The 24,687-nt window shown below is 40.1% G+C and overlaps 1 protein-coding gene across 2 annotated transcripts in view; it reads left to right on the forward strand.

The window, feature by feature from the left end:
* The window catches only part of aff2 (AF4/FMR2 family, member 2), a 229,188-nt gene that overhangs the window by 197,181 nt on the left and 7,320 nt on the right, over positions 1 to 24,687 (forward strand). Inside the window, exons 10-19 of one of the 2 annotated variants that reach the window (XM_060885366.1) lie at positions 7,764 to 7,926; positions 9,624 to 10,674; positions 12,015 to 12,126; positions 15,283 to 15,526; positions 16,248 to 16,384; positions 17,521 to 17,584; positions 19,266 to 19,402; positions 20,009 to 20,080; positions 22,919 to 23,012; positions 23,231 to 23,280. In XM_060885366.1, coding sequence (XP_060741349.1) covers positions 7,764 to 7,926; positions 9,624 to 10,674; positions 12,015 to 12,126; positions 15,283 to 15,526; positions 16,248 to 16,384; positions 17,521 to 17,584; positions 19,266 to 19,402; positions 20,009 to 20,080; positions 22,919 to 23,012; positions 23,231 to 23,280 — 2,124 coding nt within the window. Of the gene's footprint in view, positions 1 to 7,763; positions 7,927 to 9,623; positions 10,675 to 12,014; positions 12,127 to 15,282; positions 15,527 to 16,244; positions 16,385 to 17,520; positions 17,585 to 19,265; positions 19,403 to 20,008; positions 20,081 to 22,918; positions 23,013 to 23,230; positions 23,281 to 24,687 lie in introns of both variants that reach the window. The other variant, XM_060885365.1, reaches the window with a different exon arrangement.

Consider the following 24,687-nt stretch of genomic DNA (forward strand, 5'->3'; position numbering starts at 1 on the left):
TTTTGCTTTGCTGAAATGTAGGATAAAAGTGTCTTGTTTAACTCGCTCAGTTCTGAAATGGGCTCTGTGTGAAAAATAGGATTTTTCCTTTTTACAGAGGCGACCCTAGCAGCGACTGCTACACTTTCTTAGTGAAAAAGGGCTGACGATTTAATCAATTAAAGGCTGTAATTGATTTAGGGACCGAGGAAAGCTGCGGTGATCATTTTGGAGCTGTTATTCTTTGGGGTGATTTATAAAAATAATGTAGTACGGCGGATGGTGAAGATCATTTAATAAGGTGGCGCGCTGAGTGAGGACAGCTAAATTATAGATGACACCCCTCCAGCATAGTCTCGATCTTACTCTCTGTCTTTCTCTCTCTCATGCTCACCTCCTTTCTTTCAAGAGACATATGTCCGCAGTGTTGCCAGACATCCAGCTTCGCTAAACAAGCACATATAGCCTTTCCTGAGACTGTTCTTTTTCATTTAATTTTTATGCATTCTCATGCTAACTCACAAATTCATCAGAAATTCAAGGCTCAGGGAAACACCAGCGTAGTACAGTATAGAGGTCTGGCTACTTGCTGTCCAGGCTGGAAGTGTGTCAAGCCAGACTGGTCTGTCAGAAGGGAATCATATCAAACGTAGACTTCTGAGCTTCTGCCCGGGTCTCAGCCTGCTGAGACAACTGAAGAATTCATTCATCTATAATTAAGTATTAAACTTCACTGAAGGGTAGACTGGGAGAAAAGGAAAAAAAGACTTCAGACTCCAGCTCTGCCCTTGGATAGGAGAAGTGGTAGAGGAGAGTCTGCTCGGGGTCGCCTGAGGCACCTTGTCTCTGAAAGATGTTTAAATAATTAGAAGCTGCAAACAAATACGGAATGAGCCGGCCGGGTTCGGCAGGAGGCCTTCGCCCGTATTCCTGAATCGACAGGGACCCTAAAGCCCTCCCGCTCGACTAAAGATCTGGATGAGCTCAGATTTAATGACTCTCTCTAACTGAGTGCTTACTCCCTGACGCCGGTGCTCTTCTGGCTGCTTGAACTCATCCTTATTTTTCCAAGCTCGGGCCTTGGGGCTTTCACACCTCCTCATTCGCAGCTTTCAGGCGCATTGATCTGAGATTATAGTATCAGTGTATATAGGGGAAGAAAGTCAAGAGTCAATGCAAGTAGGTTTCTCAAGCTGTCAATTCAGCAGCAGATGTGCTGAAGGAAGAAAGAAAGAAAGAAAGAAAGAAAGAAAGAAAGAAAGAAAGAAAGAAAGAAAGAATCAAAGAAGGAATTAAAGAAGAAAGGAATCAAAGAAGGACCGAAGGAAGGAATCAAAGAAGGAAGGAAGGAATGAAGAAAGTAAGGAAGAAAGGAACGAAGGAAGGAATCAAAGAAGGTAGGAAGGAATGAAGATAGGAAGGAAGGAAGGAAGGAAGGAAGGAAGGAAGGAAGGAACGATAAGGAACAAAGGAAGGAAGGAAGGAAGGAACGAGAAGGAACGAAGAAAGGAAGCCATCTCAGATGCCTGACATTATATTTTTTGGATATTTTTAAAAATATCATTTTAAAGCTTTTTGCTTACTAAAGAAGAAAGAAACTGGATATGTTTCAATATTAACTGATACTCAAGGTCAATGGATCCTTTTCTTTTCAAATTGCTTTTCTAATATTCCTAATAGAAATCATGAAACACTTCCACAAACACTGCACATTTGTTGCTGCTGAAACTGTTTGTAGATGTCTGAATCACTTTCTAATGATCACTACCATTAATATCATTTGTAATGTGGTATATTTGACATTTTGTATTAGGCTTAATTTGTTTTCTCAATGAAAATGTTTCATTTTTAAAAAATATTTTCAGCCAAAAGATATATGGATCTGATTTCACATTAATGAACTAAAAACATTCTACATTGGCCTTGACAGAAAACAAGAGAGCTGCAGCTTTAAAGTAGGAAAAAGTGAGTTTAGATGAGTTGAGATTCTCAGAGTTTAAATCACCTACACAAGTGTTAATCATTACAGATTCATATTTTAATTGATCCATTTAGCAGTTTTATTTTTGAGGGATTGCTGGGTACGGAGGGATGAAAACTTCACATTTGACATATTTCTGAGTGATTAATTCAGTTTAGAGGATTTCTCTGACTGTTTTGTCTTTCTCCCCAGCCCCGATATTTCCTTTTTGTATTCCTGCTTAGGAGATTATTATTTCCTTATTCGTTGATTTTTTTGTTTATTATTATTCAATTCTGTTTTATTACCACATTATTCATATGAATTATTATTGTCTAAAATATTAATCATATTATTATATAATAGCAAATATTTTTGCTCCTGTGTGAAGGAGAGATTGAATTTATATATTTATTTCTTTGTTTGTTTGTTTATTTATTTATTTTGTGGATTTTTCAAATGTCAGTGATATTTTATAGCTCCTATTTTGTGAAATATAAAAACCTGCATAAATTCCCAACCTTTCCAGACTCCAGTATCCCTTGCTGGCACTTTATTAGTACATCCTACATGCATTGTGATATATGCATGTATGTATACTACAGTGTATCAGGAAGATGTCTTCCTCTATTTTGATGGGATATTTTTGCCATAATTGCCACCATCTACAGTATTTTTTGATAGTAGATATTCTATAAAATTGCTTCATTCTGAAACATTGAATATTTATGCAATAAATAGTTATAATGGCAAGGCATTATTTATTTATTAGAGATTTTATTGAATGCTTGGAATGATTTGGTTTGTGCAGTGACTACATCAGTGCATTCTAAGCAGTGGGGTGTTTTAAAGGAAGAAAATCTGATGAGCAGCAGCATAATTTCACAGCTTTCCTGCTTACTTAAAGTTAATAAGTGCTTTGACAGCATTCAGATGTTATTATGCCTAGTAGATGTGTGTGTGTGTGTGTGTGTGTGTGTGTGTTTGAATTATGAATTATTCAGGTGCTGAGTGTTTGGGGTTGAGAAGATATGCTTGTATGTTATCGTCTTTGCATTGATGTTTCTGGTGCTGTATAACTCTGAATGCGAAGTGTCACAGAGTTCAGCTTTATGCATGAAAATGACTTGAATGATTTGGTGGGTTTAAACGCTTAAATATGTCGAGAGGAAATAAAGACGTTTTATATGCCAAAGTGAAAACACCACAGCTCACAGCCAAACGTTGGCCAAGAACTTGCTGACTTTTGTTCAAGGACACAAAAACACAATGCGTTACTTCAGACACTTTTCTGAGGAAAAGGATAAGACCTATGGCTGAACTCTTATTTATGATTAATGTACTTGGTTGTGTCTTTATTTATTTATTTATATTTAATTATACTAGCTTGCCATATTTCATTACATTATGTTAGCTGATAATAGTTTTGTCTGGTCAGTTCAGTTGTTTTGCCTGGTCAGTTCAGTGGTTTTGTCTGTTTGTTTAGTAGTTTTGTCTGGTTGTTCAGTGGTTTTGTCTGGTTGTTCAGTGGTTTTGTCTGGTTGTTCAGTGGTTTTGTCTGGTCAGTTCAGTTGTTTTGTCTGTTTGTTTAGTAGTTTTGTCTGGTTGTTTAGTAGTTTTGTCTGGTTCTTCAGTGGTTTTGCCTGGTCAGTTCAGTGGTTTTGTCTGGTTGTGATTTTATCTGGTTGTTGAGTTGTTTTGCCTGGTCAGCTCTGTGGTTTTGTCTGGTTGCTCAGTTGTTTTGTCTGATGGTTCAGGTTTTTTTTGCCTGGTCATTTCAGTGGTTTTGTCTGTTTGTTTAGTAGTTTTGTCTGGTTGTTCAGTGGTTTTGTCTGGTTGTTCAGTGGTTTTGTCTGGTCAGTTCAGTTGTTTTGTCTGTTTGTTTAGTAGTTTTGTCTGGTTGTTCATTGGTTTTGTCTGGTTGTTCAGTGGTTTTGTCTGGTCAGTTCAGTTGTTTTGTCTGTTTGTTTAGTAGTTTTGTCTGGTTGTTTAGTAGTTTTGTCTGGTTGTTTAGTAGTTTTGTCTGGTTCTTCAGTGGTTTTGCCTGGTCAGTTCAGTTGTTTTGTCTGTTTGTTTAGTAGTTTTGTCTGTTTGTTTAGTAGTTTTGTCTGGTTGTTTAGTAGTTTTGTCTGGTTCTTCAGTGGTTTTGCCTGGTCAGTTCAGTGGTTTTGTCTGGTTGTGATTTTATCTGGTTGAGTTGTTTTGCCTGGTCAGCTCTGTGGTTTTGTCTGGTTGCTCAGTTGTTTTGTCTGATGGTTCAGGTTTTTTTGTCTGGTCAGTTCAAATGTTTTGTCTGATCAGTCAGATGTTTTGTCTGGTCATTCAGTTGTTTTGTCTGGTGGTTTAGTTGTTTTGTCTGGTTCTTCAGTGGTTTTGCCTGGTCAGTTCAGTGGTTTTGTCTGGTTGTGATTTTATCTGGTTGTTGAGTTGTTTTGCCTGGTCAGCTCTGTGGTTTTGTCTGGTTGCTCAGTTGTTTTGTCTGATGGTTCAGGTTTTTTTGCCTGGTCATTTCAGTGGTTTTGTCTGTTTGTTTAGTAGTTTTGTCTGGTTGTTCAGTGGTTTTGTCTGGTTGTTCAGTGGTTTTGTCTGGTCAGTTCAGTTGTTTTGTCTGTTTGTTTAGTAGTTTTGTCTGGTTGTTCATTGGTTTTGTCTGGTTGTTCAGTGGTTTTGTCTGGTCAGTTCAGTTGTTTTGTCTGTTTGTTTAGTAGTTTTGTCTGGTTGTTTAGTAGTTTTGTCTGGTTGTTTAGTAGTTTTGTCTGGTTCTTCAGTGGTTTTGCCTGGTCAGTTCAGTTGTTTTGTCTGTTTGTTTAGTAGTTTTGTCTGTTTGTTTAGTAGTTTTGTCTGGTTGTTTAGTAGTTTTGTCTGGTTCTTCAGTGGTTTTGCCTGGTCAGTTCAGTGGTTTTGTCTGGTTGTGATTTTATCTGGTTGAGTTGTTTTGCCTGGTCAGCTCTGTGGTTTTGTCTGGTTGCTCAGTTGTTTTGTCTGATGGTTCAGGTTTTTTTGTCTGGTCAGTTCAAATGTTTTGTCTGATCAGTCAGATGTTTTGTCTGGTCATTCAGTTGTTTTGTCTGGTGGTTTAGTTGTTTTGTCTGCTTAGTTTATTTGTTTTGACCAGTTGGTCAGTTGTTTTATCTGTCAGTCAGTTGTTTTGTCTGGTCAGTTCTGTTGTTTTGTCTGGTCAGTCAGTTGGTTTGTCTGGTTGGTCAGTTGTTTTGTCTGGTCAGTTCAGTTGTTTGTCTGTGATTCTGTTTTTTTTGTCTCGTCAGTTAGATGTTTTGTCTGGTCAGTTCAGCAAATAAACATGAAGCTAAGCAGCACACTGAATGTTATACTTTCCTAGTGTCCTACCTATCAACTTATGACTAGATCTTTTGTCAAAAAAAACGTCATCTTTAATGAAACCTAGTTTTAATAGTTTGTATGTTTTTATGTATGTATGTTTGTATGTATGTATGTATGTATGTATGTACGTATGTATGTATGTGTGTGTTTGTGCAAGTTTGTTTGTGCGAGTGTGTGTTTCTGGGTAGACAATTCCTTTGTCCTGCAGTTCTATTTCTATTTCTGTTTTTATGCTGTGATTATGAATGGTGCTACTTTATTTACTTGTTATACTATATGCATTGCAGATCTTCAGGATCTGCTACATATGCTGTTGAATAATGGTTCATACACCACGTCAGTCAGAACAGATTGATTGTGTTAGAACAGAATGCCTTGGCAGGATGACTAGTCTTTGAAGGAGAGACGGCACATTTGCACATAACTTGTATAAACGCAATAAGATTATTTAATTTTAACATGTTATTGCACACAGGTCATAAACAAAGTTACTATCTAAACTAAAGTCTACTATCAAATAATACAGTACCTGATGTTTATATAGATGTACTTTCCTTTTTGTTTCCTAATCGAAACTATTTTTTTGTACATTAGGGAACTGTACAAATGATATCCGCTCAGCAATGTGTGTTTGTAAAGGGGGTGTGCTTGGGGATTGTAGGAATGACACAATCCGATATTTTCCTCTTGTAATCCTTTCAAAGGAAAGCGTGTGAGCTCGACAGCCAGAAAGCCTGTGGGTCAGAGGTCAGCACTCAAGGTCAAGGTGAACAATGGTATCTTCAATGCCAAGTGACAAACCTGGCAGGCATTGTTCCCATAATTCTTCTGGCTGGTCATCAGCTGTTAGTCAAGGGTCAACCCCATTGAGGCAAAAATAAAGGGCCTTTCAATTAAAAAGGAAAGCATCTGGAGACCGTGAGTCTGAATCCCAGTGTCGCCTCTGCCAGCATTGGCTGGATTTTTTCACAAAACATCCCATGTTTTGTATAGCAACTTCTCACAGAATAGTTACCAGAGTTTGTCTTATATATGTCTTTTATAGGGGATTTTTTTTTTTTTTTTGTGCTGATACCTCATGTGTTCATTTATTGAGGATTTTACAGTAACATCCAACAGGAAGTCAGGAATCCAATCAGGAAATTAGATTTTTATAAATGAAAAATATGTTATATATTCTTTTTTAATATATCTGAGTGATTTCAATAGTGGCTCAGTGGTTAACGCTCTGGGTCAGTGCGCAAAGCACTGCTAGCTCAAGCTCCAGTGTTTCCTAGTTGTGACCTTTGGCCCCTAACCCTCTCAGCTCTAAGAAGCTGGCATATGTAAAGAAAATAATTTCTTCTTCTTCTTCTTCTTCTTCTTCAGTAGTGTCATTAGTTATGTAACAATTGTTCAATTTCTTGTGGAACACATTTTTGAAAATGTGTTTTTGTAGCACTTCTCTGTACTGTTTCTGCCTTTTGAAAATAATTCCTAGGCCTCCTGCCTTTGCTCTGTGGGACAATCCTCTGGAGATATTTGCCTGTCTTCTTGGTCGCCTCCAGCATTGGCAGCGCTTTGCCTGACACAATCTGCTAACATATTACAGCTTGATCAGAAACGTGGGTCTCTCTTGCCCATCTCTCACAAAACATAGGGGTAAAACATGCACAGGCAGATACAAAATGATGCCATCACTGCACACTGCCAAGATCTCTGGTCTCTTGAGTTATCTACGATCTCAAACCACACCCCAGGCCCAAAGCAATGACTAAAATATGCTCTCTCTCTCTCTAGCTCTTCATTGTAGAGCACTTGTTTTACCAACTATACTTCATTTTTCCCTCAGACCAAAGCAATATTGGCCTAGCAAGAGATGATGCATCTCTCTGTCACAATATAATCACTAACAAAGTGTTGACAATAAAGAAGCCCAATCTGACCTTTGGGAAGGGATTTAATTTGCCTCCCTCCAGCACATTTAACTCCTTTGTAAAGCAATCACAGGCGCCAGAGGCCGAGGACATGTTGAGATGCAGAATTTTATTGGATTAGAGATCTCCAGTCTTTCATGAAGTGATAAATAATGGTGGGCAGCACTGGAGAACAGTCAGATGATATAGAATAATAACTGAGTGGGTGGGGGAGCAAGCTGCCCATGTGTCCTTGTCTTTTTCAGACATAAATCATGCACTCTCTAATAGCTTCTTGGTTAGTTGGACCTTAACAATAGCTTGAGGCATGTTTGACATATGCTGCATGTATTACAGGAGTTGACTTTGTAAGATATTTCCATAATCTCGTGGCATTATTGACCTTAGAAGACTGAATATTCATGTTAGATTGCTTCTTTACGTTCACACTGAGAGAAACGGTGAGCGAACAATTCAAAGATTTAACATCTCTACAAATAGCATTCATACCAGCTCCCATTTTTAGACTTTTGTATTTAATGGTACAACATGTGAATAATTCTCTGCTCATTTGTATGTGTTTGCAGCCTTCCAGGGCCCACACCACGGAGCAGTGATCCAGGTGGCCACTCCAGTGGGGCTTCTGGGAGTTCCAGCGAATCAGAAAGCAGCTCTGAGTCTGACTCTGACAGTGAGAGCAGTTCCAGTGACAGCGAATGCAACCGAGCATCCCGTGCCACTACACCAGAGGTATAAACCCTAGGCAAAAATTAAAGCACAGTATGTTCCTCAAGGCACACTAGGGAGCGTTTCCACCTCACAGCTTTCGGGTCCCCAGTTTATTCCTGGAACTCTGGTTACTGTCTATGTGGAATTCTTCCCATGCTTACATGGATTTCTCCAGGTTCTGCGTTTTGCTCGATCCAAATTGGCTACTCAAGATTGCCCCTAGTGTGAGTGTGTGAATGTGTGTATGGTGTCCTGTGAAGAACTGGCATCCCATCAGTGTCTTACTGCCTAATTCTGTTTTCCTATTAGAGTCTCAGGGTCCTCCGTGACCCTGGGTAAAGCAGGTATGAACGAATGAATGAATGAATCTCTCAATCTTGTGCTGACCATTATTCATCCCGGTAGGTCGCTTTCACGCATTTGGGGATAGCTAGTTTGTGACTGGAATTTAGCATTTACCAAATTTTAGAAAAAGAATCAATAAAATTTCACAATAAAATTGATGTTTGATTTCTGAGTTGCATATTAACCTGCTGAACCTGGTTACCAGACAGTGATAGTTCAATGTTGGAGGCATGGGGACCAGTCAGTAGGTGGTGACATAGCAGAAATGTAACTGGTCTCTAGGTGACAGTAGTTCCTTTTTGAGCTACTGCAAAAGATATAGGAAACATCCACAAGGTTTTCAACAAGGGAGTAAAGCCAGCTCTCTGAAAAGCTCTCTTAAATGCTTAATTGGCAGCTTTAAAGTTGCCTCATCATGGCCTGCCCTGGGCTTCCTGAGTGGATTCACCAAAAGCAAACACCCCTGCTTTATTACCCCTGTAAGTCCACCTGGGGAATCCATACCTGCAGGCTGCAAATGCTCTGCCTGGTGGAGAGATATTTCTTTTTTCTTTCAACCTGCAACTCACAGTTGTAATGTTTTAACACTCCAGGATTGCTCCAGGAGGCCTGTAAAGTGTGGACGTGCATGACTGTCAATTCATCATCTCTGCTTGTACTGTTCGACTTCCAATTTTGTAGTTTGTATTGGCATTAATCTATAACAGCTGACATAAGAAAAAAAGTGTGAATCTTAAATGTGAAACAGCATGAAAGGAAGTTTTTTTTGTGAGAAAACAGGTAGAGATAAGATGGAAAATTCTGTTTAACATCTTCCACCCTGTCCGGTTTTAATGGTTCATGCGAATGCCTGTTTGTCTTTGTGGCTTCCTTTACCAAGTGATTAATTATCATTCAAGTAAGGTTTTATGGTTCCAAAAGAATGATTTTTACATGCCTTAGAGTATAATTGTACAAAACAAATGATGTGAGATAATATATGTGATAAAAACATCATCTTCTTTGCAGTCGAGAGTTGTGGACAATGCACCACTGAGTTTATCTGCCATTCAGGAGTTTTATGAGTTCCTATTGTAATAGCTTCTTCAAATCTTCATAGTAATGCACTGGTCTGTGAAAGTCATATGACTGAATCATCATCATCATCATTCATATAAATCACCATCAAGACAAATAATATTCATGTAGATATGGACCATTAAAATTATTGTTTGCATATGTTTTTAGACAACTATTCTATTACAGTTGTATTTAAAAATGTTACCTCATAACTATGTATTGCATTTCCGAGAAAGTCCAGCAAATTAAGTTACAAATGATGACATACAGATGAGATTTTATATCATTTACAAAGGAATTTCTTTCTTCTAAAGCCTGAACCACCATCAACAAACAAGTGGCAGTTGGATAAATGGTTGAACAAAGTCAACCCTCACAATAAACCCCTTGCCAACACACAGTCAGAAAGTCATGGACTTGGAATCTCTCAGCCGGAGGACGTCCAAGCTTCCGAGAGCCAAAGCAGTAGTAAGAGCAAGCCTAGTGCAGCTCTGGCACAAACGGACCCCAAAGACCGAGCTTTGCTCAGTCCCATCCGAGAAAAGGCCAAGCCTAAAACAGGCCAGAAAGGTCCTGATTGTAAGGGTACCAGAGTGAAGGCCCCAGCTGATCTGCCTCCTTCCAGGAGAAGCACAGGCAAGAAACAGCCAAAGAAAATTGAACAGTCCTCCAGCAGCGAGGAGCACAACTGGCCCAGACCTGTCACCTCCAGCACCACACCAAAGGAGAAAGAACCGCCACCTTTAGAACCACCCAAACCTAGAGGAAAGGCTTCAGGAGGCAAGACTGCCCCCAGAAAGGAACCCCGATCAACTACCATAACCACACCTGCTGCCTCCAACACTATCAGCACAGTTCCAGACAAGAAGAAGCACAGAGGGCCTAGTAAGATCATCCCCAAATCCAAGGAGTTTATCGAAACCGAGTCGTCCTCATCAGAGTGCCACTCGGATCCTGAGGAACTTTCAAAAGTGCATATTCCCTGCCCTGGCCCGAGCAGCTTGAACTTTAAATCTAAGGACTGTAACAGCAATATCCTGAGTGTCAGCAGTCTTGCCAGCACCAGCAGTACCTCTATACCAGATCCAGCTGCCACTGACCTGCTTGAGGAGCCCCTGTTCTCCCCCATCTCTATAGTACAGAATGAGCTTCTGTCACCACTGCGAGACTTTGAGGACATTAAGTCACTGTGGGTTAAGATTGAGCTCAGCCTCCTGTCACGGATTCCTGGTCAGGATCCACCTGAGCCGCTCTCTGCCAAGGCTGAGTGTCGAGAGACCAGCTTCAAGCACAGGAGACAGCAGTCACCTGCTTCCATTCCATCAGAGAAACCTACCAGCAAGTCAAAGAGAAAACACAAGGCAAGTGCAAAGTTTTCATCATCTTAACAGTAGTACATCCGAGGTTTACAGAGGTATGTTAGGAATTTATAACCCTTACTTTCTTTTTTCATGGATGTTTTTTTTTTCCAGTGTAAAATAATTACACTTTCAAGCTCAGAGGGATAATTATAGCATTAATACTTAAAAGCTTGGTTTTGTTGAAAAGTAAAAACAAAACAGCTGGACATCCTCTGTAAATTTTTATTTATATTGATGGTTCTCTGTAGAGATCCAGGTGCAGGACACAGACTTGTAACCCAAATATATTGGGTACCTGGTGCCTCAAATTATTTTTCTTTTTACACTCCACTCATGCTCTTAATGTTTAAGTGTTCTGGTTCAGTCCATAATTTCCCTGAAATATGGCTGTGAAATACGGTGCCAATACACTCACCGGCCACTTTATTAGGTACACCTTACTAGTACCGGTGTGGTCTTCTGCTGCTGTAGCCCATCCGCCTCAAGGTTTGACGTGTTGTGCGTTCAGAGATGCTCTTCTACAGTACATACCTCGGTTGTAACGAGTGGTTATTTGAGTTACTGTTGCCTTTCTATCAGCTCGAACCAGTCTGGCCATTCTCCTTTGACCTCTGGCATCAACAAGGCATTTGCGCCCACAGAACTGCAGCTCACTATATATTTTCTCTTTTTTGGACCATTCTCTGTAAACCCTAGAGATGGTTCTGCGTGAAAATCCCAGTAGATCAGCAGTTTCTGAAATACTCAGACCAGCCCGTCTGGCACCAACAACCATGCCACGTTCGAAGTCACTTTAAATCACCTTTCTTCCCCATTCTGACGCTCGGTTTGAACTGCAGCAGATCGTCTTGACCATGTCTACATGCCTAAATGCATTGAGTTGCTGCCATGTGATTGGCTGATTAGAAATTTGAAATAGAAATTAACGAGCAGTTGGACAGGTGTACCTAATAAAGTGGCCGGTGAGTGTATATTTCTATACAAATGACCATGAAAGAAACAGACTACTATTTTGCAAGCCAAAATTTGCAAAAATGTAACATTTATACAAGCACTTTTAAGGGTCCCCTGGTGATCTAATGGCAGGATCTCGTGTCCTGGGTTTGATTCCCGGGTAGGCAACTAACCCAGCCACTGCGGAATTGCCTTGCAGTCCGGGTCCCAAGCCGGATAAAGTGGGAGGGTTGCGTCAGGAAGGGCATCCGGAATAAAACCTGTGCCAAATCAACACAGACAAAATTATCTACAACAACAAACTGTAAGGGTACAATAGGATTGGAAACATTAGAAAAATACTGTTAAACTGTAATTTCTCTGTGATGTGTCTTTTGCACATGCAGTCAGAACATTGTGAGGTGTTGAGTGGGACCAAGAAGTTAAAACTGGAGAAAGATGCCCTGCTCCTCCCTCCCTGTATCTCTCCCATCCACAACCACAAAGTCTCCAATACAAAAGAGTGAGTATTTTACACCTCTTGCCACAAGCTAAATAGACAATTACACATTTTTGATTTTGATTTTTTGATTTTTGAAATAGACCATTTAATCGGAAGTACTTTTTTCTATATATTAACAAATACAGTCTGCGTTTGTTAATATATAGATATAGAATATATACATTGAGGCAACCTCAGCTAAGACGCGCTATTGTTAGTGTGGCTAGCTCCCGTACTCAGTATTATGTGAATTACAGCAGTTCAGTTTCTACACCCAGCTTTAACTCCATTTCCCTTTGTCTCTTTGAATTATCATAATAAAACTCTGACATGACTGCACCAGCTTGCTCTAATTTTAGATATTCAATTAATTCCGGAGCAGACGTGCACCCACCGAAGACATGCACGTAACAGAGGTCGCTGTGCCGTCCTGTCTGTCTGCTGGTGTCCACTGTCATGAGACATGACTAATTGTTGCAGATCTTGACAATGTGATAAGCAGCTCCAGGCTAAAATATTAGCTTTCGCTAATGCTCGTTACGGGAAGCACTGAGCACCTCGGGGACTTTTTAATGATATCACCTTCCCACTGGGTTTTAAATCAGTTCAGCTCAGACAGCATCAATGCGCATACGCTACATTGCCCCTCTTAATCAGATTAGAAAAGGAAAAGCACCTTTTATTATTGTTGTAAAGGTTCTGGACATGTTCACATAAAACATGGTAGGGAAAAAGTTATTTTTTTTTTTTTTATTTTTTTTTTTTTATATAACTTTGCTAGTTATTTAGCACTGTGAGCTAGGAGGAGCGTGCTCAGCATATTTCCATTCCTGTTTCATTTTCATTTATTTATTTATTTTTCTTGTGTGTGTGCGTGTGGTTAGATAAAATATATTAGTAATTAGGAGATGACTGTTACTGTACCGGGGGCACGGTGGCTTAGTGGTTAGCACGTTTGCCTCACACCTCCAGTGTTGGGGGTTCGATTCCCGCCTCCGCCTTGTGTGTGTGGAGTTTGCATGTTCTCCCCGTGCCTCGGGGGTTTCCTCCGGGTACTCCGGTTTCCTCCCCCGGTCCAAAGACATGCATGGTAGGTTGATTGGCATCTCTGGAAAATTGTCCGTAGTGTGTGAGTGAATGTGAGTGTGAGTGTGCCCTGCGATGGGTTGGCACTCCGTCCAGGGTGTATCCTGCCTTGATGCCCGATGACACCTGAGATAGGCACAGGCTCCCCGTGACCCGAGGTAGTTCGGATAAGCGGTAGAAAATGAGTGAGTGAGAGTGTTACTGTACCTTAACCAATAATTTATTTAAAAAAACAAGCAGTAAACTATTAGTTCTTTTCATGTTCAAAGCAAAACCTGATTATGAACATTGTTCTGTTTAGGCTTATAGCACAGTTTAATACGAGCAACAGCTAAGAACAAACAGTCTGGTTAACATTTCCATTTATGACATTTAGCAGACACCCTTATCCAGAGTGACTTACATTTTATTTCAATTTATACAACTATATTATTATTATTATTATTACTATAAATATTGAGGGTTATGGGCCTTGTTCAGGGGCCCAGCAGTGGCAGCTTGATGGACCTGGGATTTGAACTCATGACCCTCTGATCAGTAATCCAAAGCCTTAACCACTAGACTACCACATCTCCAACATCAATTTAGTTAACAGGCCATGATTCTGAAACTGAGAGAAATATTTTAATCATATTTACATTTATGCCATTTAGCAGACGCTCTTTTCCAAAGCAACGTATAAAAGGGTAGTGAATTTGAAGTAATGAATACATTAACACTTGTTCAATAGGTTACAGGCTTAGAACACTGTATCTAAACAATCGGCTTTCTTTGATGGAAGATGATATCTTCATAACACGTCCTGGAGCTCATAATGACTCCAAATTTGAACCTTCATATTTGTTTATCTCCCGGCTCAGTAGCTACAGTGAACAAAAATCACTGTAGCAGGAATACCTTTAGGAGATAGTGAGATACCTCGTAAAGATATCACTGCATACAAAGTCATACAAAAGGAGTGACAACACTCCTTTAGAAAAAAATTAGCTAATACGTTTCCTAGTGTAGCTAACTGTAGAATTGGTTTCATCAAATCTGAAATATGTGAATTAAGAGCTGCTTATTTACAGCCATGCTTGCATGCTTCCCTTGGCTGTGTTTTTTTCCCCAAGTGGAACAAGTGAAAGTATTAGTCGATTAGTCTACTAGTTTTTGCAGCCGCTATTAATAATACCGCAGTATTAGTGATACATTTTAGTGTTAAATGATCAGGTTAACCCGTAGTTGGCTCATGTTAAATTGCACTCATTAATCAACACACCTGAAGTCGTTATTGCATGGGTTCATTTTTTTCTTCTCTCCCCTTATATTTAGCCTGATATTTTAACAGGAAATACAATTCTATTGCATCTGCTGATTAGTATTTCTGAAGCCGATAAACAAAAAACCTTTTTTTTTTTTTTTTACTAACTAGAGGATTGGAAGAAATGAGAAAAGTACTAAATGACATCTTATCTATTTTTAGCCAAATTATGGCCCGAGGCTGTGTAGAAATTGACATCGCATTTCAGCGGTTGTTTACTTAAACCTCGGAAAGGCTTTTCTCTCTCTAATTAGGGCTTAGTTTATTGCTAAAATACAACCTAGGCCCTGAGGCATTCTGTTCCTGAAACTGCCACCTTGCAGCGCTGTTCATTTTACACACATTTGCATCATGGGCTAACAGCTATTTTAGCAGTAATACGGATACAGTGCTAGGATGTTAGGTCAGTCTGCTCGTTTTAATGAGTGTTTATAGCCCAAAACTCATCTTACCACTTGTTCAATGAGTGACGTACCTCAGTAAGAGTGTATACACAAATCACAAAGCCCGGTTTGTCAATTAACCTTTCTGTGCATTACTTCAGTATGCAACACCAAGGCAGAAACATGAGATTGGGTTTATCTTGAAACCAACATTTAGGGTCTTGAGTGCAATTTAGTGTCTCGGTAGCGTTATTGATCCTCAGCCAGGCTCAGGAGAACCAAACGATAATTGGTGGACAGTGGATAACGGTTCTGGTGCCATGTAGAGCAAATGTAAAAGAAACCTTTTCAGATACCTTCTGATACCACTGATACCTTCTGGGTTTTTTCTTTTCTTTTGAAAAGCTCTTCGAAGAAACAGCCGAGGAAACTCCTTCCACCTTTGCTCTCCCCGCTGTCAGACGAACCCACGGGTCGCCAGCGAAGAAGCAGCGAAAGCAGTTCTCTGAGTCTCGAAGGAAGCACAGCCGTTCCCACGACCTTACCCCCTACACACTCCCTTCTGCCTTCTTCCTCTTCGTCATCCTCGTCGTTGTCATCTCACAAGCACCGCAAAGGAGAGAGCAAATCTCACTCCAAGACCAGCAGTGTAAGTACAAGCGCACGTACGTGAGCTGGATATTTTGACTGTCGTTCCATTAACATAGTATCAACGATTAATTACCGTTAAATGTTCGTCTCATTAGTAACAAAGCGTGATATTATTATACCTGAATTCTTATTATGTCTCATTAATCTGTTGTATTATTTTCAAAACACACTTACAGAAATAATTAGTGTTATACTCTTTATCACTTGGCACTGGAGGTGTTAATTTAACTCTGTGTGTGTGTGTGTGTGTGTGTGTGTGTGTGTGTGTGTGTGTGCCAGAAATGAATTGGTCATCACTTTTAATCACTCAGTAAATATTATTTCATAGACTTTTTACAGTAATAGTAGATATAAACCGAAATATGTTCGAGTCCTATTTTTCCTGATCGTTTCTCTTAAATTGCATTACAATTACAAGCAACGATAATAAATACAGGGTCTGGTGGAAATAAATAATTACACAGCAGAATTTGAAACTGATTATTTCTTCTTTGCTCAAGGCTTCAACCACATTTATTTCCTGTTTTAGCAAACAAATTACACTTTTGGAAAGGATTTCAAAATAGCCTTGAAGACAAGAAGGCAGACTCCATGTGCCAAGTCATCTAAACCCGAACTCTTCAGCCAGCCCCTGAAACCAAGCCAGCTAGCTGTCATGACTCCTTTCTGTGTTGTTCGATTTGCTCAATGCTAATTTTAATGGTTGCTTCTTATAGCAGGAGGAAGACAGCCATGCAAAGTCCTCCGGGGGTTTCCATGCCAACGGTCAATCCGAACCGAACGTGTGGCCGAATCCTTCGGCCCTGTCTGTGGAGAATATGGAGAACAGGAGACCTAAACTCACGTTCAACAACACGTACGTACCGTGTTTTAGCTGAAGAAGAAAAAAGTGTCTAAATATATGTGCCGTTACGAGGTGTATTATATTTATTATATTGTTTGGAATTCTTGCTGGAAAGGTTTGCATGGGGTCTGGTTCAGACCAGCTCATATCAGGACTTGGATTCTACAGCACACAACAAAAAGTGCTGCAAATGCAACTGGATTTTCACTTTCATGAGAGTGTTTATAGCTTTTATTTCAGTGTTTCAGTGGACATATAACAGAAGAGTTTTTATTTAATTAATAATTAAATATTATTAATTAAATTAAAAACCCAGATATTTAGAGGGGGGCACGGTGGCTTAGTGGTTAGCACGTTCGCCTCACACCTCCAGGGATGGGGGTTCGATTCCCGCCTCCGCCTTGTGTGTGTGGAGTTTGCATGTTCTCCCCGTGCCTCGGGGGTTTCCTCCGGGTACTCCGGTTTCCTCCCCCGGTCCAAAGACATGCATGGTAGGTTGATTGGCATCTCTGGAAAATTGTCCCTAGTGTGTGAGTGCGTGAGTGAATAAGAGTTTGTGTGTGTGTGTGTGCCCTGCGATGGGTTGGCACTCCGTCCAGGGTGTATCCTGCCTTGGTGCCCGATGACGCCTGAGGCACAGGCTCCCCGTGACCCGAGGTAGTTCGGATAAGCGGTAGAAGATGAATGAATGAACCCAGATATTTATCTTTGGAGACCCAGATATAGTTACACTTCTAGTCTGTATTCAGTATATTCACCAGTTTACTAGCTTGCTATACGTTATTACATTACATTAGCTTCTCATTTATAGGGTGGTTAATTAGGTTTCCAGGCAACCAGACCATGAGTCTGGACAGCACTGGAGCTTTTATTTTCCTGATGGATTAACTGATACGATTTGAACACCTCTGGTTCAAGGTCTAATGATTCTACAAAGCTCAAAGGAGTTCGTAGAGTAATGAAAGGTGATCTAATGCTCAGAGTTCAGGCTTCATTTGAAGACATCCTGTGAGACAGGAAGTTCATTCCACCACCTTGTTTCCAGTAAAAAGAAAAATCTTGATTCATATCTTGCTCGTATCTTGCCTCGTCAAGTCGAAGGAGAGGTCTGATAACTGATCCTAGCTAATATATTTCCTTTTCCACAGTGTTCACAATGCGGACTACTACATGCAGGAAGCCAAGAAACTAAAGCACAAAGCTGATGCGCTGGTAAGCTCTGCTTTCTTCTGCTCTCAGCTCCTCTAAATCGCCTTAATCGCGTCGATTTCCTGTACTAATATCTTCTTGTGATGTCATCATCGCATGTGTAAAGACTCAGAATTAGTCCAGATGGAGTATTAGGAGCGGTGTAAAAGCAGGAGGACAGAACTATAGCTCTTTGTCTGTTTTAATTGCAAGCAGAGAAGCATTGAGGGTGCAAAGTACATTCTGGAGCTTTACTGAAGAAGCTCAGAAAGAGGTCTCTAAAAGGACTTCAAAGAGGATTGTGATTTACTAAACAGCCCGTCGCAGCCTTAATAATCCACTTCCAGCTATTATATCTCAGAGTGTTGTTCTTTATAGAAAGTTACGTCCAGTCCGTGATAAATCATCGGGGCGATATAAAAACCTGCTCATGGAAGCACAGTAAAGGGAATTGATTGGCCGTGTTGCCCCGGTGTAATTGCCAGTACGTAATGAATCTCGGGCTGCGGTCTGGCTCATATTAAAGGGTTTATTTGGAAATGGATGGAACCTGTTCAAGGGGTGCCTGAGAAAGACAAGTGGTCAGTAAATCTGCTTTACGCTCTCCCATGCATGAAGTACGGATTAGGAATTGTGCGTCCTAGGGCTGCAACCGTTAGAGCTATTGATGACTTTTTGATTAATAGACACTTCTTTTTAAATATCCATGGCAACAAATCAGTCATATAAACATGTACAAAAATGTACGGCTGATATTGACGAGGAATAAAAACAAAAAATATCCATTTGTCATTTGAGAAACATAGATTCATGCAGTGGGCTTTATCAGGGTGTTTTTTTTTGTGTTCTGTTAGAATGTGAGGTTCAATTCCCAGTCCAAAGATATGAGCTGTAGGCCGATTGGTATCTCTAAGTTGTCTGTAATGTGTGTGTGTGTGAGGTTGTGCCCTGTGATGGGTTGGCACTACATCCAGCTTGTCGCTGCCTCATTCACTTTGTCCCTTGGGAAAGACCTCAGGCTCGCTGTGACCCTGTATAACATAAGTGGTACAGAAAATAAATAAATGGATGCATGGATTAATGCGCAAATGTTTTCCAATGAATTCCAATACAAAAATGTCAAATCAGGTGCATGCTACAGCTCATTTGCATTTATTGATGCCGATTAAATTTCATGAAACAAGCACAAAAAGGGGTGAAAGACATAGTATTACTCAGATGTTAAATGATTATTAAGCAGCTTAACAGCACCGTAAGACCTCAAAAGGCTACCTATTATTATTACTTATTAAACTACCGATTATTAAGCACCTAAACAGCACTTACAGCTCATGTTTTTAATTGAACTGGATAAGACTCATATAAAATCACAGTAATCAAGGACAATTATAGAATTTGAAGCTGCAGTCAGATACGTAAATGTAACCTTGTACTGTAGGATACAAACGGACCGAATTGTCTGAACGTATAAGATTTTCAATAAAAAACACATTTCTCGTATAAATGAATAAACAGAATTGACAAAAAATGTATTTGTATCCAAATAAATGACAGCGACCCAAAATGTACAAAACTATACGTGATTTTTTTTTTTGTAGGTGATTTTATTTTATTTAAAACTGAAAAATGGTTCCAGTCGTCATTCTTCTTTCTCATACTCTCACATCTGATTGCTGTCAACCCCCCACCCCAACACCCCGTACAGATGGAGAAGTTTGGCAAAGCTGTCAATTACGCAGACGGTGCGCTCTCCTTCATCGAGTGCGGCAATGCCATGGAACGAGACCCGTTAGAGGCCAAGTCGCCGTACACCATGTACTCAGAAACTGTGGAGCTCATTAGGTCAGTGCTGCCAAAAGCCAGCTTCTCATCTCTCTCTTTCTCTTTCTCTTTCTCTCTCCCCATCTTCTCTCCCACCCTCCAGCACGGCCACCCGACCTGCCGTGATTAAAATAAAAGCGATGATTACTATTAGGGCCACCACAAGGCAACTCCACGTTACAAGCCATGCAATTAGCAGCCCTTGTTTTATTAATGTCACAGAGAATGAAAATAGATGGACCTCGAAGCTCATCAGCACACTCGGCAACTCAGCTGGCGGTGATTGAAATCGGAGCTCAGAGGAAACCGTGTGTGGTTGTACACACACACACACACACACACTTGCACATTTGCTCAAGCACACACGCAGGCTCAGAAAAATTGTTTATCCTATAAACCCCCATAAAATGAGGTTGCATTAGATCATTAAAGCATTTCATTTCTGCTGAAAAGGAAATGATATTTTGATAATTCTCCATCTCTGTAATCATTAACAGTAATATTGCAAACAGCAGGCTCATTTAAGCGACAATCCCTAGACTAAAAGAAAGGCAGAATCTATAGGGTTCTTAAACATCTCGCTGCTTTCGCTCATTAACCTTGCGTTGTTTTATTATTATTTTAAAGGTATGCCATGAGATTAAAGAACTTCACCAGTCACTCAGCTACGCTGGCGGAGAAGAAATTAGCGGTGCTGTGGTGAGTTTAAGATTTATTGTGTTTTCTTTGTACAACTGCACAATTTTCTACACCTCCGTTTCACATGCGTCGGACTACAGAGTTTTACAGGTGGCTAAAAAGTCGGATATAAATGAATCAGGACCCTGTTGGCTTTGTTCTTCCCTTTTACAAAGCTTTTACAAAATTTTGTGGTTGAAAATAAACTTGTTTATGAACAAGCACTCGGTGCTTCTCAGAGCGCAGAAATAGGTTTGATATCACCATTTACTCCTAAGATAGAAGAAACATTTGTTGTTGTTTTTTTTTGGAACTTTTACCCTCAGTGGGCTGATTAAAAACAGAAATACTTATAAAAAAACCTACAAATTCTTAAAGTTCTGAGTGTCTACTTTCATATGAGCTTCATATTAAACACCACTGTTGAGTGGGACATGATAAAGACATTTAATACTGAACATGGACACCTCTCGTAATAAGAGTTGCTAAACTGCTGTGGTATAAGAGGAATAAAACGATGCTAACACAACGTTATTGGAAAACTAATTGGAGTGGTCACTAACTCGGTTTCACTTCACATCACACCCATACTTTGTTTATCTTGTTTATTGTTTTCCTCTCTTCTTCACGCTTTTTTGTTTATTCTACACGTTCACTATAAAGCAGACGTGTGTTTTTCTGCTTTTCTGTTTTAATACAGTCATCATGATCATCCAGTGCCCGCTTGTGTTTGAAAAGCCTTTTGTGTGGCAGTGTAAAAACCCTGAGCGCAACACGAGTCGGCAGCCGTCAGCAGCCTGATGTGCCACTTTGCCTCCGCTCCACTTTGTCTAAATCTCCCCACAGCCATCACCCGTCTACAATCGCTCCTATCTGGGAGCTTTAAAACACCGCTAAAGCACTTAATCAGCTTAGACCGGATCATTATTCTTGTATTTCATTAAGCCGTTAGCGGATAATGAAAGATTTCCGCGCTGCCGCATTGGGGATGTGTACTCGAGGCCAGATAAAAGACATCCACATGCCAATCTGTCTGTCACATCAGCAGCACTTGTTTATGTTGAATGTCAAGGTTAGATTTGTGCTCATGGCTCAGAGGCGACAGTCAAAAAGTCGGACTGATTTGTAGCTTTGTGTATTTGTTAATCAAAGTTGTTTAGTGGTTAAAAGGCGACGTTCAAAAGCTCCTTCGGGTACGTATTAGAAACACGGTTCATTTTAATTCAGACATTTTTTTTTTTAAAGTTTGAAATACAGTGGCATGGACTGTGTATTAAAACATCATGCTCTGTATTCATTCTTGAAACATTTCCCCTGGATCATCTTGTTTCACTACTCATTCTTTACCTGGGGTTAACGGTTAATCCTGAGTCTATTCATAATCTGACGTTTCACACTGTACATTCCTAAACCCTGGGTTTTGCATATTTATGTCATCGACAACCCTGATTATATAAATACAGCTACATCGTGTGACCGCTTTAAATAACTTCACGCATCAGTGAGAAAAAAACGTTGCAATGTAAATCCGGCTTTTCTGTTTTAAGCCTCCTGAGACACGTAAAGGCAAAAAAATAGGCAAAAGGGGAAAAAAAGCAAAATTTTTAACTATTCTTAATACAGAGATTTGTAGAGTGTTTGATTTCTGATTGCGTGTCTAGCCGTAACATTTTCATAAGTTTTATATCATTGGGTAAAAAGCTTCGAAATAAGTGCGAAACGTTTCTCTATCCGGGGTTGAATGCAGGGTTTAATACATTTACAGCATGTAGCAGATTTACATTTACAGCATTTAGCAGACACTCTTATCCAGAGTGACTTACATTTTTTTCAGTTTATACACCTGAACAATTGAGGGTTAAGGGCCTTGCTCAGGGGCCCTGCAGTAGCAACTTGGTGGACCTGGGGTTCGAACCAATGACCTTCCGATCAGTATTCGAACACCCTAACCCACTAAGCTAACACATCCCACGACGACGATGACAACCCGAGGTTAAGCGCAGTCTGAAAAGCCTTATGTTTGAAGACGAGGTTCTACTGGGAATTAGCACTCGCTTCATCTCTACCTAAAGAGAGCGATGCGGCGACACTTTAGTCCTAAAATCTCTCAAAGTTTTCAGAGCTCCTCACCTGTACGATCTGTTCAAACACGTTCACCTTTCTTGCTGATAACATCATCATCACTATCATGTTTCATTCCTCGTAGATTAGACTATAGCTACGTTGCTACTACAGTGCACTCCAACATTCGCTCTACTTCAGTCTCGGATTTCTCCTTAACATGAGCAAGAAAATTGAGAGCGAACAAAGCTTTCGCTTTTTTTTTTTCTTTTTTTTTTTCTTTTTTTTTTTTTTTTTACAAAACTTCACTTCACTTTACAGCACCAATCAACAAATGACTAAAACCCCATTCTAAATATTTCAATCTAAACATATGTAATGTATCAAGGTTGAATTTCCTTTAAAGGTCACCTGGATTTGTCATGTAGAATGAAAAGAAAAAAAATAAATAAGAGCGGCAGCCTGTTACGAAACCTGACCTAGATCCGAGTGTCCATGAGTACACAGTGTTTTAGCTCTAACACGAGGAGTCTGCTCTTATTAGAATTGACAGAGGGCTAGTTCAGTTTCACGGGGCGGTGCATATGTCCCGAGCATCTGGTGTCTCACAAGCATTGGACTGAAAGGTCAGTCACTCCATGCTACTGGCTGTGTCCTAGCCAACACGCTCCTCCATGCACACCAGGACGAGGTTTGTTTACCTGTTCCGTAGTCACAACCCTTCAAGAACGTTCCCAAGAAAACCACCAGCGTTTAGTCGTGTTTGTATAACCGTTGCACGTGTTTCCTTCTCCACAGCAATCGGTGTTTATCCCTGCTGTACTTACGGATGTTCAAACTGAAAAAGGATCACGCGATGAAGTATTCACGCTCTTTAATGGAGTACTTCAAGGTGAAATCCTTACACATGTTACACATTTTGGAAATAGCATCATCTGATAAATGTTGCATTATTACAAGTTGTCTAACATTTGTTTGGTTAGCATACCAATGAATGCCATTAATTATCTGCTCCTATTGTCAGGAAGCCGGTTATGATTAATCATGTTTGAGCGCTTGATCAAGCTCTGTCAGGTCACTTAATTTGTTTTATCATATTTTATTCCACAGAATTCATCAAAAAGTTCTCAAGCACCTTCACCGTGGGGCTCCAATGGAAAGTATGTCCTTTGTCTGTATAGTATCAGAGTCGTTTTGTGATTGTTGCAGCCGAAAATATTTGATTTTGTTGTTCTGCCTTTTTCACAACTGACTCTGGTTCTGTTCTTGTATTATTGTTGTTAGTTTTGTCACTGCCATGTGGTGGCATTAGGTTAGTATTTTATACACTTGTTCAAAAGAACTTCATTCCGTGACCCCCAGCGCTACCTTTATATGGCGTTAGATGATAAGAAGGACAAGGATGAAACAAATGTATTGTTTTTTTTTCTTTCATTTTTGCACAACAAACAGGGAGCAAAGTTGTGAATGGTTAAGAAAAGGCAGACCACACGGATTGTAGGATTGACACAGATTGGGGATCGTTTGAGCTGACAGTTTGGATTTGTCGCTTTAAAATGTATTAGCTAATTTAGAACATATCGAATCACTTACCATGATGTTAATATTGTTGCCTTATGTACATTTGTACAGAGTTTATCGCTCGCTAGTATTACTCTATGTTGTCTGTAAGCAAAAAAGATGAACTCTATGAAGACAGGAGCTTTTCCATGCCAACGCCATGGCAACCTAATGCTTGGTGCAAGCTGAGTAGGCATGCTTTCTTTGTGTGTGTGTGTGTGTGTGAGGGAGAGAGAGAGAGAGAGACTTGGCCTCTGGCTGGACACTACACAGGCCTGCTGCTCTGCAGCCATCGCACCTGTCAAAACCAATTAGCTCCGGCAGCCAGAGCCCTCCAGCCTTCTCTGCTACGTTACCAGTAAAAAGAGCTTTCTGATCTTCCCCTACCTGCTGATCAACACCAGCTCCCTTACAAGCACACACACACACACACAACATACACCTACTCCCTGCTCTACCGTCTACTTTTCTCTCCTTCCTGCTGTCTTTGCTGTCTCTCTCGTTCACTGATGGTCTGTTTATTTGAGTAAAAACCTGCACTGCCCCAAGTATGGGCCTTGCTGTTGACAGGGAACATAATTTAGCCCCACAGGGCATGAGAGCGGTTCAATTTATCGCTGGATTACAGGCAACGTGGCTTGATTGTTTAGGTTTAAGCACTGAAAGATGGATGTGTGTGTGTGTGTGTGTGTGTGTGTGTGTAGACGGAGGGACAAAGTAGCCTTGCTCGTGTGTTAGAAAAGCACCAGGCTCGATGCAAATAACATTTCACAAGAAGCTAAACAGCTAAGCTAGTTTTGTTAAATGCTAAATAAACGGGAAAAATAAACAAGATTTACCAACTCGAATAGCTTAAAGAATAAATAATGGCACCCTGCTTTATGAAAGGCAGCTCAGAATGCCAGTTTGCACTTGCATATTAATTTAAAAAAATAGCATTGAAATAATTGAGGTAAAAATGTGACATCGTATTATTTTTGCATTATTTGTAATTAACTTATATTACA

The sequence above is a fragment of the Tachysurus vachellii genome, chromosome 13 (genome assembly GCF_030014155.1).
Source record: "Tachysurus vachellii isolate PV-2020 chromosome 13, HZAU_Pvac_v1, whole genome shotgun sequence".
Taxonomy (NCBI): domain Eukaryota; kingdom Metazoa; phylum Chordata; class Actinopteri; order Siluriformes; family Bagridae; genus Tachysurus; species Tachysurus vachellii.